Source organism: Stegodyphus dumicola, chromosome 9 (assembly GCF_044657685.1).
Source record: "Stegodyphus dumicola isolate Sdum_Otavi_A_Nest chromosome 9, ASM4465768v1".
Classification (NCBI taxonomy): domain Eukaryota; kingdom Metazoa; phylum Arthropoda; class Arachnida; order Araneae; family Eresidae; genus Stegodyphus; species Stegodyphus dumicola.
In genome coordinates, this window is record NC_140776.1 from 48,401,756 (window position 1) to 48,420,823 (window position 19,068).

The 19,068-nt window shown below is 30.8% G+C and overlaps 1 protein-coding gene across 4 annotated transcripts in view; it reads right to left on the reverse strand.

The window, feature by feature from the left end:
• Positions 1-861: 861 nt before the first annotated feature.
• Positions 862-19,068, reverse strand: part of LOC118191598 (AP-4 complex accessory subunit tepsin-like) — a 72,310-nt gene continuing 54,103 nt past the window's right edge. For all 4 annotated transcript variants that reach the window (XM_035362415.2, XM_085823417.1, XM_035362414.2 and 1 more), the window contains 6 exons: positions 14,545-14,671; positions 8,147-8,266; positions 5,329-5,407; positions 5,065-5,202; positions 1,339-1,409; positions 862-1,009 (listed from right to left, as the gene is read on the reverse strand). In XM_035362415.2, coding sequence (XP_035218306.1) covers positions 1,347-1,409; positions 5,065-5,202; positions 5,329-5,407; positions 8,147-8,266; positions 14,545-14,671 — 527 coding nt within the window. In that variant the 3' untranslated portion in view covers positions 862-1,009; positions 1,339-1,346. The remainder of the gene's footprint in view (positions 1,010-1,338; positions 1,410-5,064; positions 5,203-5,328; positions 5,408-8,146; positions 8,267-14,544; positions 14,672-19,068) is intronic.

Consider the following 19,068-nt stretch of genomic DNA (forward strand, 5'->3'; position numbering starts at 1 on the left):
TTTTCAAAGATTACATATGTCACTTTAAACATAAACTATAAACAATTTAAAGCAATTTTTACTCTCATTCAACTATTAAATGATTTTAAAATGTATTCTTGGTTTTCTCTTGAATATATGTTAAATTAGATACTTTTAAATTAATTTTTGGTTTAAGAAATCATATACTTGTTTTTCATTAAAATATTACAATATTGATGTTGGATTTACAAAATTAGTTTCAGTGCATTTTAATTAACTCTGATTTCTAATAATTTTGATTTTCTCATAGAATTATTTCTAAGTCTAATTTCATATTATTTCTACAAAACTATTTTAAATTACAAATGGGATATGAACATTGTTATATGGCATATCCAAAATGTTAAAAAGAAATAATCAAAAACAAGCATACCAAAAAAAAAAAAATTATCCTTAACAAAAAAAAAAGTAATAATTAAAAATGGGCATACAGACACCCCTCCCCCCCAAAAAAAAACACTGCTCAGATGTATTTACAACTAATGACTTTTAAATCAGTCTGTGAGTACTGAAGTTCGTGTATTCACTTTGGAAGATTATTTATAACATATTTGCTGAGAATACCCACACTCATGACTTCCATTTCAATTTCCTTAAGTTTCGCCATTACAATATATAAATAAAAGGAATTCAAATGCTAGAACCTAAAATAAATCATACATTATATAATGATTTTGAAATTAGCTCTTCTATAATTAAAATGTTTCTTTATATTAAAAGCCCTGAATATTATTTCCAATTTAATTATGCTTATTACCAGTTTAAAACTTGAAAAATATTTATTTATAAATATTGTTTAGACACTCAAACATGGAAGTTCTCAAAAGATAGTAAAAATAGTTAGTAGAAAAAAATTATAAAATTTATTTACAAATCAATAAAAGGAATAAATTAGACAGAAATCACAGTTTCAACTTCAAGCTCATCTCAGTATAGGATAGAAATATTCAAGATTCTTCATTTAGATATGATCATCAAGTAAAGCAGTCTGAAATATAAGAAATTTATTTGAGAAAGTAAAAGAAAATTCAAAAACATTCAGAATTTAAGATCAGCAAAATAAATAAATAACATATAAAATGCACTACAGTGCATATTAGTTTTGTAACAGGAGAAAGTGTTATGTTTCATTCTCAAGAAAATAACTTTCAAAAAGGTTTTAAAACAACATTCATTACTTCCATTTTAAATTATATTTGAAACCACTAACTGCTTCGTATTTGAAAGGTAGCATTTAAAACAGGCATACGGTAGCATGCTTTTAAAAATGCACTAAACAACAGCCTATTAAACTTGATTTTTATGAATACTAATTACCTGACTGGTCAATTCGGTTCTATACCTTGTTTTTGCTGATGTTTACTCAGACAATGCACAATTAGAGACAACTGTAAGTAATAACACAGTGTTACTGAAAATATAAATATAGTGTTACTAAAAATAATACATATAAAGAATTTTTCTAAATTACTCAGATGCTCTATAAAAATGAGATTAATTACTTCATTAACAAATTATTTTATCTTATAATAACAGCAAAAATAATTTTAATTCCTCTTACTTTAAACAAGATAAAACAAATGAATACTTCCAATGTTGGTCCAAAACTATATTTAAAACAAATAATATAAAATAATATACAATATAAACTGGAAAAGTGTTTTAACATTACCATTTAAAATAACCATATTCACTATACCTTTCAGTGACATGCTGAGGTTTTTATTGAAAGAGACTAGGCACAAAGAAAAATTATAATTCTCTCTAAGATGACTGTGCATGTGGTGGTGGTTGTCATCTTACAGAAGTGAAATTCTGCATTAGTGCTTGTTTATGTCCTCAGAAATACTGATCACTTTCAGAAGTGGTTATTTCAGGGAGATAGTCATAATGCCCGGATTTATTGCATTTTGAATATGAAGAATAATGACATAATTTAAAGACTAATGAGTATGATAATGGTTAATGTGCTATGATACACTTATGAAAATGAAATAGAGAGGGGAAGTCAAAGTGATCATACCATTATTAAGCAATATATTTTATTTGATTCATGTCATAATAAATTGCAGTCAAAAGTCTTTAATCCGGACTCGTGGAGACTTCGGCGATTCCGGATTATCGGCTTTTCCGGATTATAGATCATCAATTTAAATCTGGTAAATTGGCATGCAGAAATTATACAATTAAAAATATGAACCGTAATTTATGACATGAAGAGCAATTATGATCTAAAGGATATCAAATTTTACCAAAAAAAAAAAGCTTAATATTTATTTGTTTACTTTATTAAACATTTCTTTTAGTGCGTGCATTGCGCATAGTCGAAATTAGAAAATTGCAACCAGAAAACTATTTGATGTGTATTTGTGATATGTATAATGACGAGGAATTTGATTTAAATCATACGGACGGAGTACATTGAGATGAAATACTACATTTAGTAAGGAATTATAAGCCGAATAAAATAAAAACATCTGCTCTGAAGATAAGGATAGTGCTGACAGATCAACGTCCAGTTCATTGCGCGTCGCGACGTGAAATTGATAAACGGATTTCGGAATGGTTAGAGAAACAAAGGATATGCCTTTATCCATTTTTTTCAGAAATTCCCCTTTTTGTTTGATGGATATTGAAACATGCTTTCGCTTTGTAGATACTTTGGCAGCTCCAGAATCGAAAATTCTTTTTGACATAATCGAAAGTTCAAGCTTACTTTTATAAAATTGCTCTAACAGTCTGCAAATTAGAAGATCCAATAGCCGGATCCAATTAGAAGATTAAGAAACAACGCAATCTGCAACATTAACTGAAATAGATAATTAGATAATTTTAGCTTAGCTTATACTGTCCGTTATACATTAAACGTGCATGAGCATAAAGTGTGTAGCTTTGAGGTCCGGATCATAGATCATTCCGGATTATGGACGTCCAGAATAAAGACTTTTGACTGTATTAACCAAATCTGAAAAACAGCAAAATGGATAACTACTTGATTTTAATATTAATTATTTTGAAATTCTGTAATATTCTACTTTGCAATAACAAGTATAATATTTCATTCTTGCACAAATTAGATCATGTTAAGTAGGTTCACCTTCATTACTTTTGTATCTTTTGAAAATGTATTATCCCCCAAAACATGACAGACAAGCTTTTGGGACCAGTACACAGCCAGTGTTTTTGCTACCCAGGGTGGTCCATTTGCCCCCTTCTCAAAGTACACCGAAAATCAAATCTATGAAGTACCGAAGTAACATATAAGAAAATTTAAACAAAAACAAACAACAACAAAAAAAAAAAAAAAAAAACTGTTAATTTTTTTAAATAAAATTTTAATCATAATATTTTAACTGCTATTTTGCTTCTTTTCCCACTAATAAAACCATCAATCACATTCTTGAAGTTCTTTTCATAACACCACTTGCTTGTCTTAAGATGCCAAACTGTGTATCAGAGATTCTAAAGATATGCTCATTTTAAAATTATTTTGCAACATTGCTGTTGAACTGAATTTTATGGTTTAAGTGCAAAGAACATGATATTCAATAAATAAAGGTAACACACAAAGTGTTAAAAAAATGTGCCCTTTTTGGACATATTTTAAAATCTGAAAAACCTTTCAGATTTTTTTATTCCCTGCAAAAATTCATATGACTAATCTCTTTAATATGTTTCACATAAAAAAAAAATATAGCCCCGTAAAAAAGCTGTCCAGGGCAGAGTCTCTCTTCTACCGCCCTCTAGCTACACGTCACTGATTGAGACCATAGAACAGTGATAGCGAACCTATGGTACACATGCCACAGTCGGCATGCAGAGTCTTATTAGCCGGCATGCGACTAAAATATTACTTCCTTAATCAATAATCACAATAAAATGATACTATGTAAAATAAGTGCTTTAGTCTGTTCTTACTTACTTATCGTTACTTAACGTTTCACTTACTTATTTATCGCATAAAATGACTGACATAGAGCCTAAGCCTAGATATATGATATACATATTTATTGACCCAATTTATAATGTTTCGTTTCAATTGTTTGGGCCAATCATATTACTTGTTACATGGCAAAGAACATGCCAAAGTTGAAGCAGATAATTTTTGCTGAATGAATTCAAATTTATTGCAAACTACTGGTGAGTTCTGATACTTTTATTGTTAAATAGATTCTAGTTTTCAGATCTAACCATTTGGAGGTAATTTATGAATAATTCTAATTTAATATCTTAAACAGAATGGTACACGGCTATTCCATTTTGGACACACAACCCCAAAAAGGTTCGCCACCACTGCCATAGAATTATAATAAAAACAGCTGATTATAATAAAAACTCATTCTCATAAAATGGCTCATGAGATCAAGAGATTGCTTGTGCATTGCCTCTTGTGTAAGAATTACATTTTTATAATGTGTCTGTCTCCATAGTTTAAACTTGGAATCAGTGCATCAATATATTTTACTCTGAATTATCTCATGTACCACAGGAATGCTTTCATGAAGGCAAATTAAAATATAGCACTAAAAGTTAAATTAATTTCATTTACAGGAATGATGAGAAAATTAAAATTTCTTATGAGTTAATGGCAGTAGTTAACAGTAAATCTATGACAGCTATGGGAACAGGCAAAAATAAGCTAGTCCTTTCTGACATAGAATTAATGCAATGTGAACTCCATTCATTCAAAAACCTGACTGCACTTGAATAACGAACAATTTCAAAAGAGGTAAAATGTTTCTTTTTTGGGGGGTAAAAATATATTTGAAAATGGTAATGAATAAAATGTTAAGGAACTAGTCTGGCCTCTCTGGTCCACTGCAGATACCATTAGTACTGACAGATGGAGTAAATAATTTCTTCCAAGTCACTCAAATACATTATACAACATCAATAACTGAAATACAATAAATTTCTATTATTTTTATTTATCAGTTGTTATACCATACTGGGCACATTTTGTGTGCTAAAATTATTCTTCCATTCCAAGAAAATACAAAGATGCATACATAATTACAGCTATGAAATAATACAATAACTAACCTTCTTAGCTTTTAATTTTATTTGTTCCTCTGCATTTTCAATAGTTGTTGATGTTAAAACAGGTAAGACAATCTTGCGCAATGATTCTGCTGTAATTATGTCGTAAAATAATAAATATTCCATAAAGACAAAAATTCTCTGAAAGAAATACATGAAAAAGAATTTTAAATTTTTTTTTTCATTGCATGTATTTTACAGTACACAGAAAAAAGAATTATTTTAATATCAATGCATTATTATGAATTTTTAAATATATGTACTAACCAGTCGAACATTTAATTCTTTTGAAGATAATTTATCCATGAGAAATTTCAAAACTTGATCACAGTTCAGAGATGCACACCTAAAATTATAAAAGTATAATGAAAGGTAATGTAATCGAAAAATCTAAAACAATAGTCTATATTATATGAGCTACATAAATACCCACTGGAATTAGTTTCAAGAACAATACGAAAAATTCTTATAATCAAAATATCTTCAGAAATATCAGAATTTCCTCATTTGAAAGCCAAACAATCTTGGAGATTATTCATATGAATTTTGAAACAAGATACATTTTGATGAAATATATATTTTTCAGTTTCTCAAATGAATAATATGATGTATTTTAGCAGACTTTTGATCAAAAATAAAACTTAGAAATAACATTTAAAAATGTTTAAAAAATATTTTAGTAACAATTTATTTCAATGGTTCTTTTCTGTTAACAGGGCACAACTTAACACCAAACATAAACATAGGCTCCAAATCTAACTAGATAGCTTCAAAGTTACATAAAGCTTTATTGGGAAAAAAAGAATAACTGTAATTTATCATATAATACAATACACACTGTATCTACAAAAGTCTTCACACGGTCTTTATTTTTGCAACCAATGATTGTTGATATACAGTACAAAGTCTGAAATCCGGAATGATCCAAAATCCGGACCTCAAAACCACCAAAACTGTTTTCTCGTAGGCTTTACGCATGCGCATTTGATTCCCCCATTCCACGCATAATAAAACATCTGAAGAGGCCCGATTCTTAATTTCACTTCGACATTACATAAAATCCCTTGTTATTGAAGAAACAATCAATTTAGCATAAATTTGTATGATAAATAATTTGGCTCTGTTGCTGTGTATCTGCTTTGGCACACATCTCAAACCGAAACATTCTACAGAGAGACATCGTTGATCTGAAGCAAACCTGGCGAATCATTATTTTTATACTTTCCTTTCATCACAACAACATGATAATTTGAGTAATGACTCATGTAGTGGTGCCTAAACAATTTTTATGCTAGTAATTGAATAATAAAGGAGTATGGCAACCTTTTATCTTGCAGCTGAGGATGGTGGTTCGGTAAAACCATCGAAACTAGTCCTGTGAAAATTTTGTAAATATAACGCTGATTTTTGTTGTTTGACTTGTGAATAAGTAATTATAGTTCTAAAAACATGTTTTATGTATAGTTCTAAAAACATGTTCTATGTATAGTTCTAAAAACATGTTATTAATATTCTCATGAAGTTTTATTACTTCAGAATCATAATCTGGTAATTAAGACAAAAAATTCACTAAACTACAAATATTTTTCATTTTTAATCAATGTAAATAATACTATGTGTATCTAAGTGCCAGTACTGAAGCCTACCAGTGTTTTCTAAAATATGAATTCTATAAGATTTGGGGATAAGATGTCCATTTTGAGAAAAAATATAGTGATCAACAGTTTCATAATAAACTGTACAGAAATGCTCATCACTTAAACTCTTAATATCAAAAATACTTTTGAAACTGGTATTCTATTTTTACTTGAGTATAAATGAAAACATTTTGCTCTTCAATTTGTGTACAGCCCCTGAATATGATCACTGATTTTAATATCAAGTACCTTGTTAAATTTTTGTTATATGGGACTCACACTTTTTGTGCTTTATTTTTTATAGCAAATGGTATAAAATTTTCCTAAATATAGCTAGACCGTCTCAAACGCAACCCGGGTTGGCATTCTGCCAAAACACATAGACTCGTCCAAAAGGGGCGTTATCACTTGCTGCAACATGAAAGTCTTCTCTTCTCTGGAAAGAGATATGCTGGAGGGAAAGAAAGTCCTCATCCTTCCACCCTATTTTGAGAATAATTTGCTCCGAATGGTGCATGCGTGTTTGCACTGATGGTCGCGGATGAGGCGGTCGAACTATATAACTTAGGAACCAGCAAAACATATACAAAGTTAGATTTCAAAAGTTTTAAAAAATTAATTTATTTAAATTTTAAAATGCCAAAACAAGAATATGTGCATTGCTCAAAACATTTTTGCAACTGGAAGGTCTATAACTATGCTAAGTAGCTGCAAAAATAAAGACCAAGTAAGGACTTTTATAAACAGGATGTACATAATGTTAATGTGCACAATATGAAATTCAAGTCCCACCAGTGGCCAAATGGTAAAATCTCTGAATACGAGTAATTCTGACCTGGGTTCAATTCCAGGTGAACGGACTGGCTGCAAGAGCATTTTCATGATTTTCCCCATGTGTAACGTGTATGCGACGCAGTTTCCTTTTAAAGTCCTCAAAAAAGGTGCCCTTCCCCTTCGGCTCCCCTCCTTGTATGCTTTACCATAACTAAAGGAAAAAAATGATGCTGAATTCATGCACTTCTCCTCATATATACAGCGATCTGTTTTTCCTTTCAAAAACATCACAGAACTGCAAAAATTTGGCATGGCACAGCTATTCATGATATAAACAGGCTACCATATTTGGCTATTAGCATCCCATGAACAGAAAAGTACAATTAAACAAATTTATGAAATCAAAGAATATGGTTTGTACTCAGAACTAATTTCTGAAATTTTAGCAACTGAACTAAGATATAAAAAGAGCATGAAAATTAATGTGTTTAAAATATTTTCAATTTTAAGATAAATAAATCCATAGAATCAATGAATTAGATTAATATTTAGAAGTGATATTGTATGGAATTAGTATATTGAATTATTACACAAAATTCTAAAAAATTCTTATTTCTATTTAAAAAATTCTAGACTAAAAAAAAACATGCAAGTTAAAAATTAATAAAAATTACCTTTTGCACTGGGATAAAATGTAATCATATCTTAATTTTTGTAATGGTTCATTTACAATAAATTCATTTACAATCTTGTGTTCATCCACCCAATCTGTGCTACTCTGTAAATCAATTTTACTGCAAAGAGAATACTTTCATTAGAAAGAAGTACAAAATAAAATCTTAAAAAATAATTATAACCTGATTCAAAAAAAATAATAGTTACTTCCTTATTGTAATGGCCCCTACTTTTTAAACACCAAGTTTGTACCAGGATTATTGCCAGGTTCAGGTTTACTTTTCACATACACTTTGTGGCTGCCATGTTTTTGCGAATGCATTTAATACGGCATCAGATGCACTTTCTCATGCCAAGAACTTCTGCCCCATTTTCATACAAGTTGCACAAGGTAACTCATAACATACTCGATGATGACGATGATGATGATGAACTGTGCCTCATTGGTTTTTATTCCACCACTCAGCAGAGTGCCAGTCTTTCAACATTTTCTGCATGAACAGTTGCTGTTCGATCTAAAAAATGAAATTTATAGTTCACAATAAGATCTCTCTAATCTGCTTTTTCCAAGTCCTCTGTTTTACATGCTCTCCAACAGTCTGAGGAAATCAACAATCTCTCTTGTACATGGTCTTGTCATGAACATGGCTGCCACTCTATTTGGAACCTGAACCGGAAGGAATTCACCAGTTCCTCGATTTAACCTGCCAAGTATTCAGTATTTTGGAAAAGCTTCGCCTGCCTTTTTCCTCCTCTATGTTTTTGCTTATGTCTGCAGTTTTTCAGGTTATTTGGTTATTGGATTAGATGTAAAGAATATACCTCTATAATAAACTGTTTCAGTCAATAGTCATGTTTTTGTAAGGGAGTTGCTTCCCCCATCACTTAACTGTTGTCAGTAAATAAATTGCTGTGCTATCAAAATACTAAATAAATTGCTGTACTATTAAAACAGTAAATAAATTGCTGTGGTATTACAAACAATATTCCAAAACTACTGAACTAGTTGTCAAACTGTATGGTTTTCCTTCACTTGCAACCTTTCATATTGCACCTTATTTAATGGACATTTTTGAATATTCAAATGCAAGGTAAAATGCATCTTTCTTGGAAGAAAAATATACCATCTTCCTCCCTTCTTTATAAATCAAACAGTAAAATTTTTTTTTGAAAGAAAAAAAAAAAAAAAAATTAATGAATGGAATACTCTGTGCTCTTCTTGTAATGACAGAATTATTCTTTTCACAAGTAAACTATAAATGATCATCATTAGAACAGCCAGACATTTGAAGATGATCTCCACTGATAATCTTGGTGCTGTTTACAAAACAGGGGTCATAATAATAAGAGAGTACCAAATAATAGACCTATATTCATTGATAAAATTTTATAAGTACAAATGTATCGGTCACATTTTTTTAAAAAAACTATCAGGTACTTTTAATTTTATCTAAAATAAAGAGAAAAACTTTTTAATGCATTGTCATATGGTCACAAACTTAACAAAAATGAATATGTAAAAAAATTCACTTAAAATATATAATACTTTTATTACCAGATATATATTCAGATTATATTTAGCTAATTTTTAATATTAAATTCTGAAAATTTGAACAACTGCAAGCAAAATACAGTACGTAAATAGTTACAGTAAACTCTTGTAATTCAAATATTCAGTTGATTCACATAAAAGTTGAAAACTGAAAATTTTCAGTTCAAATGAAATTACTTACAGAATACTTTTAATAATTTATATAGTTTTGCAATAGTCTTCAGATTTTCATTAATGAGAACCCATTTTATTTAATAACACAAAACAATTCTTAAAACCTATCTATCTTAGTAAAGATGTTTTCAAGGAGGACTTTTTAAATGAAACTGGTGCACTTTCTGATTTCAAGAAGAAGAAAAACATGAAAGAAAACATTTCAGAAGAAAAACATGAAAATTCCATGCAAATAGCCACAGCTGGGACAAGTGAGGTACTTGTTTCAGGTGAACAAATAGACGGGCTTCCAAATAACGTAAAAAAAAATTCAAAAATTGATTTTAAAAAAGAAATTTAATGATTTTTAATTTTTAGTTTTGGAATACACTGAAGAATATCAAAATAATTTTGTATTATAAGGAATCCAGATGCACAGTAGTGTACATATTATTCTCCAACATTAAAATTTATTACTGAAAGTAGCATTATGAAGCTAATTTATGTTTTGTATAGCAAGTTGTACAGACCAAATTTCCAAGAAAATATCATACTGCTGACATTAGTAACTTTCTGCTGTCTCTCTCATTGATTTGAACAAGCTATTACTGCTCCTACTTCTTCATAACAAGCTTGCCAAAAACCATTAACTGAGCATAGACTGTGATGCAACGTAGGCGATCTAACCCATAAAAGCCTTTTGGAAAAGCACCAGAATAAACAAGTGTGACTGAAAATGAAGTGCACCACTTTATTAGTCATTACTCTCTCTCTTTTTTCTTTTTCCCTTTTTTTTTTTTTTTTTTAATATGTAAAATTTTCCTATAAATGAGGCTTATAGATCATGGTCTTTGTCTTGTTTCAAATTCACTTTGCATGAGAACTATACAAATTGTTTCATTTATAGTTATTTCTAAAGCAAACACATAATGCTAAAGGATTAAGCAAATTGGCCCATTAGCTTGTCTCATTCTCTGTTAACTGGAATGCAAATATATAAGGTGAGATATAATTTTTTGAGTTATCCCTGTTTTAGAGAATGAAACAGCAAAATAATTTTTTTAGTGTTAAAGGAATAAAAAGAAAGATTTAAAATTGTGAATATTTTCTGTGAAAGATTTAAGACAAACTGTTCTGGTTAATTCTAATACAATTAATTGATTTTAAATAGAATATTTTTTAAAAAGTTTAGTTTTGTTCTGTTCATTCTATCTAAGGTTGCTAATAAAAAAAATATATTTAAAACATGTGCTTCTGAAAAGCAAATGAATGCAATGAATTGTTGATTTAAGATTATATATGTATTATATAAAATTAAAATACTGAAATTAGTTAAATCAGGGGTGGGAAACTTGTTCAACGTAGTGAATAAAAATTAGTGGGAAAACACCTCTTATATTTGGGAAATTTAACACATTGAAGTCTCTGAGCTAACTGATGAGGTGAAGAAATAAAATATGAAGCATTCACTAAATTTTGTTGATTTTAAAATTACACTGATATTGCCAATACTATTAAAAAAATCTTTATTTTACAGCCAATCTATTGACATATTTATATTAGAATTAGCCGACATATAAATTTCTGTTCAAGCTCAAATAAGCTTTTCTTCAGAAAAAACACCATTTAACTGATAAAAGGTCTGGGAATATTAAAGACTGGTTTAATTGATTAATTGACTATAATTAAGCTCAAAACACTGTATTCATTAAGCAGGATGCTTTCGTGGAAAATGTTCTCTCATATTTAAGCTACACGTCTATATGCAGCCAATCCTTTCACCATAAACTGTTCCAGAATAAGCTGTCCTCGGCTAGTTGTGTACAAGAATATTAACAGACAGGCCAGGAGGATAGAACTTATTACTAAGAAGTTGCTAAGAAGAATTTTTTGTTATCTGAAATCTTTTTAAATGCTTGAAATGAAAGTCACAAATTTTATGTTTTATTTAATATATCGAAATGAATAATTTGTTGAACTTAAGGTCGGAAAAAAAAAAAAAAAAAAAACAGAAAATAAAGAAACTATGAAATTCATTGCACCTTAAAGAGATTTTTAGTCAATGGTGGAAACATAGTCGACTAATTTTAGAAAAGCCAAATGGCTTCATAAAGAGAATGATGTTCATTTTGTATTAATGTTACAATGTACATAAGACAATTAATTTATATTAAGAATTCTGGAGCATTAATAACATAATTGTGGCTGAAATTAAGTTTAAATCATTTAAATGGTTCATTAGCTAATTTTGGATGAACAGAAGCACAGTGTTTTTCCTAAGAAACGGAGTTCATTTGAGATTTCATCTACCTCCTCTTGATAACATTGAATCAGATTTTAATTGAATTCCTTTTCCACTTTTTACAGATATTTTAATGTATATCAAAATTTCTTCTAATTAAAAACATTTTGTTTAAAATTTTTTTCATTTACAGAAACTAACATTTTTTATTAAAAAATTTCAAAATAGTACTAATTTTAAATTTAATTTCTTTCATGTATTTGAAGAGGTAGCTCAGAATTTACTATTTTTAGTCTCTCTCTCTCTCTATCTATCTATATACAGTCAAAAGTCATTAATTCGGACACCCATAATCCGGACCTCAAAGCTAAAAACTTTCTGCGCATGCGCCGCGTTGGCACATGCGCACAGGCGTTTAACGCGTGCGCGTAAGACCTTGACTATTGCGCATATGCGTGTGCGCAAGTGCAGAATACGTTTTCGCCTGCGCGTTTAATTTATAACGGACGGTATAAGCTAAAATTATCTAATTATCTATTTCAGTTAATGTTAATGATTGCGTTGTTCCTTAATCTTCGAATTGGATCCCGCTTATTATTTTTTGCAGACTGTAAGAGCAATTTTATAAAAGTAAACTTGAACTTTCGATTATGTCAAATAGAATTTCCGATGCTGGAACTTCCAAAGGATCTACAAAACGAAAGTATGTTTCGATGTCTAACAAACAAAAAGTGGAATTGCTGCAAAAAATGGATAAAGACATGAAGAAGGTGACAGAGAGTTTAGTGAAAACGAAAAAATTTCGATTGACAAGTTAGTCGGTATTCTCAGCACAGCAATTAACGGGACTTGAACAGCGGAACTTTGTAACTGAACAAGAAATTATGTCTGTTTATAGAATTAAAGAGAAAGTATTATCACATAAAATGAAACAACTTACATTGAAAGAAATGTTTAATAAAGTAAACAAATAAATATTAAGCTTTTTTTTTTTTTTTCTTGTAAATTTTGATACCCTTTAGATCATAATTGTTCTTTATTTCATAAATTACGGTTTCATATTTTTAATTTTAGAATTTCTGCATGCCATCTTACGAGATTTAAACTGATGATCTATAATCCGGAAAAATCGATAATCCGGAATCGCCGAAGTCCCGACGAGTCCGGATTAACGACTTTTGACTGTATATATATATATATATCTGTAAGAAAAATAAAGAATATGTAAAAGATTAAATTAGCAGAGAAAATTAATTCCCTTCTGTATTCTAAAAATAGTAACCTATATTTGTACTGCTTCATTTCGAGAAAAATCTATGTCTAATGACTCTTACATAATTCTGATGATGTAAATGAAACTAAAACTCAAACAGCCAATAGTAATTTTACAGCATTATTAACCATCCAATCAAAATGCACTGAGAACCAAAACTAACTCAGTCTAAATTAAAATTTCACTCTGAACATAACATACTTGTTTTCACCGCTCTGGCTTAGCTGGACTGCTGTCTGTCTGCTCCTTCTTTTTACTGCAAATCTATCAAAAATGTAAGCTTTTTGGAATAGTCACAATAAATGTGACAATTTGTTTGTGACCACAACATGTTTACTGAAATAAAAGTTAAATTAAATATACCTTGACTGCCAAATTTCTTATTCATTGTGGATCGGCGTTTCAGCATTCTATGGCATCAAAATTCTCGCTGTTCATTGTGGATACAACTACCTGCGTTCTACTAGAGAATCTATTACATATATATATATAGATAAGATTAACTATAGCATGACAAGCTTTAGTGTTTTCCATTTGGTGGCTAAGAGACTGTAAGAATTTTATTAAATCACATGATTTCAGCTAAGATTCAAATTTCAGTCTTTAATGTCCTCAATACCTCATATATAAATAAAGTGAAAACATTACTCTTTCTTTTACATTATGCACATCAAAAAATTTCACAAATCCTTGTTTGTATTTATTACTGCGAACTTGGGTTAGCATATTATCAGTCAGTTAGCATATTATCTTTCTCACAAGGATCATCCCAAATTTATCCAGGTTGACATGGTTTGTGAATTAAAAATAAATTAATGCAACAGATTTCATTCAGTTTTTAAGTCAACTGATAATTTTTTTTTTTTTGTTTAATAATATATCTTAAGAAGCTAATCTCCTTTATATATTTTATTAATAAAAGCACAATCACAAAATATAGTATACTTAAAACCATTAGCATAACAATTACAATACAAAACAATTTAAAGATATTAATCTCGTGATAAAGATTTCATTATATAGGGAATATTTTTTAATATATTTTAATAAGATTTTTAAGTAAGTAAAACAGCTAGCATAAGAATGCAATATTAAAAAAGGAAGAGGGGAATCTTTTATAGAATAAAACTTTGCAACCATGAAACAAACAGTTCCTTTTAAAATGCTTAACACAAACCTCATTTCAAGGGAATCAGTTGATGTGGAACTTATTTTACTAGTACCTTCTGGCAACACTTCAGTTATTGTATCATCAGTGTTGCAAGGATCGGCCCAACCACCACCAGGCTGGCCTGGTTTGTAAACTAAAAATAAAAATAATTAAATAAGTTTCATTACAGTTTTTATAGAAATGGTTTAAATACATTAAAGGACATATGCTGCTCATTAGAGAATATACAAGTCTTAAAAGATATGTATTGAATTTTCTCTAAGACAACCACCTACAGTTCAGTTGATTTTACCATTCTATGATGAAGACCATCAGAAAATTTTAAACTGACATCTATGGACATTGTAAATAATAATACAGCATAAAGCCCTAAATCCCGATCTCCAGCAACCGTTTTTTTATATATATATATATATATTTTTTTTTACTTTTTTTTTTTTTTTTTTTTTTTTTAGAAAATTTTTTTCATGCTTTAATATTTTGATATATATTTTTTATTTATACACATTTGATATTTTTTCATTACATAATGTGCAGTGTCTTAATTCTTAATTTCACTTCAGCACTGGTGACTCATTATTTATTATTTTTGTAATTCATCATTATATTTTCAACATTACAGTTTCAACAAACTGCTGCTTTAGAAATGGTTCAGGCAGTAATGTTTAATGCTTTTTTTCATTTTTAATATTAGTAACTAAATACAAAAGAACATAATAACGTTTTATGTTGATATTACGCTGGGCGATGATTACAGACTTGAGCTAATTTCAGCATGAAATACTGAGTGTGTTGACGAGGAGAAATTTAACGGAAATTTCTTTCCATATGCAAAAAAAAAAAAAAAAAAAAAAAAAAAAAATAGATTTTGTAAGAGATGCATTGGTCAAAAGAAAATATTTAGTACTATCTCAATTGAGAATAACTGACTTTTTATTAAGTTAAGCTCAGGGCCGGTGCTACGGCTGGTGCGGCTGCACTGCGCTGTAAAGTTTTTAGAATTTGGAAAAGTACCAAGCTACAAAATTAAGTGATGGTAAAATCTGTACAATTTATGGAAGGCACTGGGATGAAAATTTTTAGATTTTAGCAAAGGTCTTGGCAGCAGAAATTCGGACCCACAGAAACTATACCGGGCCGCAAAATATTTAGGGCTGGCACTGAATAAAATGTGGGAATTAATTTATTCAGGACTTAGATAAGCCTTATGCATATGCTGGAAATAGTCTTGAATATAATGATGATGTCGTGTCTATTACAAAGTGCAATTATATAGCTTCGAAGCTGTCAAAGACAGCATTTGCAACCTCGGCAGCTCTATCAGTATAAAGTAGGTCCACTGGTTCTTCAATGCCAATGTTAAACAGTCTGGCCTGGATTGCTGGGCAGCTGAAGATGTGATGGCGAGACAGTGGGATGTCATCTGGAAAATGAGAACAAATGTTGGTTAACTATGCTGTCCATCGGCAGAAATCCTCATCCCTTTTAAGTGATTTGTCCTAAGTCTGGTTATGATAGTCGATATGGCTCTGTCACAGTTCAATTCCGGGATGGAGTTTCCCTTAACTTGATCGATTAGTCTTTGGCTGGCAATTGGCATCAACGAAGGTTAGGCAGTTGGATGGCTGAGGAGAATCATGGGATGCCTTTGCAAGCTCATCGGCCTTCTCATTACCAAAAATATTTACATGAGCTGGTATCCATTGCAAGATGCAGGATTTGGGGGCAGCAATGATTTTGTTTGTGAGTTCAATGATCTGATGACTGAGTTGACATTTGCCCTTCTGGATCACTTGCAATGCTGATCTGCAGTCAAAGAAGATGATGATGTCCTTGGAACTCTGGTCTTCTTTAGAGAGATAAATCTCCAGAGCACTTTTGATGGCAACGAGCTCGCATGTATAGTTGGAGGTGATTTTCCCAACAGGAATACTGTGGCATTTCTGCACTCCGTCTGGTCCGATGAAAAAGACTCCCGCTCCTCCTCTGTTCAGATTGAAGTCAGAAGAGCCGTCTGTGTAGGCGATCGTCAGATCTTGAGTTAAGGTCGCAAGTTCCTCAATGGTATGGTCACCCTTTTCTTTGATTATTGCAGTGGGATCTTTCTTGGTACAAGGCTGTAAAAGAGTTAAATAAATTTTTTTGTTTGGGGAAGAGGGTACAGAATGTTGTAAGGCTCTTTGGAAATTTTGAGAGTCTCATATTTGATGTTGATGTCATTTCTGATATCTTGGTCATGTTGGAGGGTTGAGGATCTCTTAAGCCTGAAACTGTCACTCCATGCCCTGAAGGTTCTACTTGAGATATGATATTCAGCAAGGGTTTGTATTTTGTTGGTAAATTAATTTTTATTAATTTTCTTCTGCTCTCCAAGGGGGCGAGGCCGCATTCCTTTTCAATTTTGATGTTATTCGTTGATGAAAGAGCTCCAGTGATGATTTTAGAGGCCCTATATTGAACAGCGTCAATCTTTCCTTTAACATTAGGCCTTGCCGATGCCCATATGGGTGCTGCATATTCTAAAACAGCCTGAACATGGAAGTGTAAGTATTCTTGCGGGTTTTGGGTCTTGATCCCCAAGAGGCACCACAAAGTTTTTTAAGAAATTTTAGCTTTTCCAATGCCTTTATTGAAACATGTTCAAGGTGTTTAGAGAATCTCAACTCTGCATCTAGGGTCAGTCCAAGATACTTGGGGTTAGAAGTTTGTTTGATTTCAGAACCTAATAGCTTTATAATAGGATGAAACGAGCTTCTATTTTTTTCTATCTGTTGAGAAGACACAAAAGTTTGTTTTATCTGGATTAATTTTAAGATCTTTTGACCAGATTTCAATGCCTCTCATATAGATATTTAGAGCCTTTTGTGAGACTTCAGGATTTGAGTTGGTGTGCCAGACTGCAATATCATCGGCATAACAGGCAACTTTGATTTTTTTACTGATGTGGGGGCCAATCGTACTCATGTATAGAAGAAAAAGAAGAGGGCTAAGTATGGAGCCCTGAGGAACTCCTGCCCGGGTATGGTGAGTGGTGGAGAAATGGCATTAACCCTGACTTTAAAGCTTCTTTTCCTTAGAAAATCATTAATCCAGATTAGAGCATTAGATGTAATGCCTGTATCGTGTAAAAAGTTGATCAGTTTCTGCCTCCAGACTCTGTCAAAAGCAACAGAAAGATCAAGAAGAACCATGGTGATTTTCTTATGGGGTTTGTTTGGAAAGCTTGAATATAATAAATAACTAAATTAATATAATTCAGGCTTAACTTCATCAGCACGCTGTAGAAGCCAATCAAAATTTAGTAAAGTAGCATGCCAGGAAAGATGTAAAATATAAAACTCTAATTCACTAAAGTCAGTAATAAAAGTGTACTCATCAACGCACAAATAATGAATGCATTTAAAGATGAGATTTGGCTAAAAATGGGTAGAGGTGTTTCAGTGGTACAAATGTATGGTTTCCTCTCTGTAAATCATTTAAATTCTTTGTAGCTTTTAGCTATGTCATGGAACAATATCACAGCAAAAACAATCCAAACTAAATTTTACAAAAGATAATACCCAAAAGCAGCTGAATCACCCTCTGATTTTCAGGAATACTGAAAAATCTCCATGATATAAAAATAAATGACATAATGACATAGATGAAGAAAGACATCGTGGTAGCATTGTAGCAGATGAATAACAAAAACATAATTTGTCACTCGGTTAACAATGGAAAATATTAGTTACCATGCCAAAGGAAAAGAATTTGCATGCGAAGAAACCAAAAAACCTCTGTTCAATACGTAAGCATGCAAGCTTAAAAATTTGGGGTTTTGATATTCATGAGAGATTAACCTCATTTCAAATGCAACACGTGAAAATATAAAAGCATAAATATTTGCTTCAAAAAATATATATCAATTAATGATAAATACATTTCTGGCAAACAAATGGTGATAAATATTACTTCCATATATACAATTTCTATGGTAAAGACTTTTATCTTCATAGTGGTAACATTTCCCTGTTTTTATCTTCCCCGTGATATATTTTTTTTATTATAATTAAATAAAGACAGTTTAAGATGAATGCTTTACTTTTAGGATGTATAAATAAGGCTGTTAACTGCTAGGTTAGTAGGTAAACATTTTATTTCACGTTGCTATCACCTGCTTAATGTTATGATTTTTAAAAGTTACCAACGTGATCATAATAAGCAGTAACTATGTATTTGACATAAATCTTAACTTTCTTGTTTCTTCCTCTTCTTCTTCAATGGCCAGACAGCCCAGGATGGGCCCTTGCCTTCCTCAGAATCGAATTCCAAGCTCTTCTGTCCCTGGACATCCAATTGGTTATTTTTAAAATTGTTAAGTCTGTTTCCAAACAGTAGAGCCACCTAAGTTTAGGTCTCCTTCTTTTTCGGGTGCAGAATGGTCTGGCCGAGAAGATCTTTTTAGTTACTCGATTTTCATCCATTCTGCACAGGTGTCCTGCCCACTTAATTCTCTGAATCCTTATATATTTTATCTATGTCTTTAAAGGA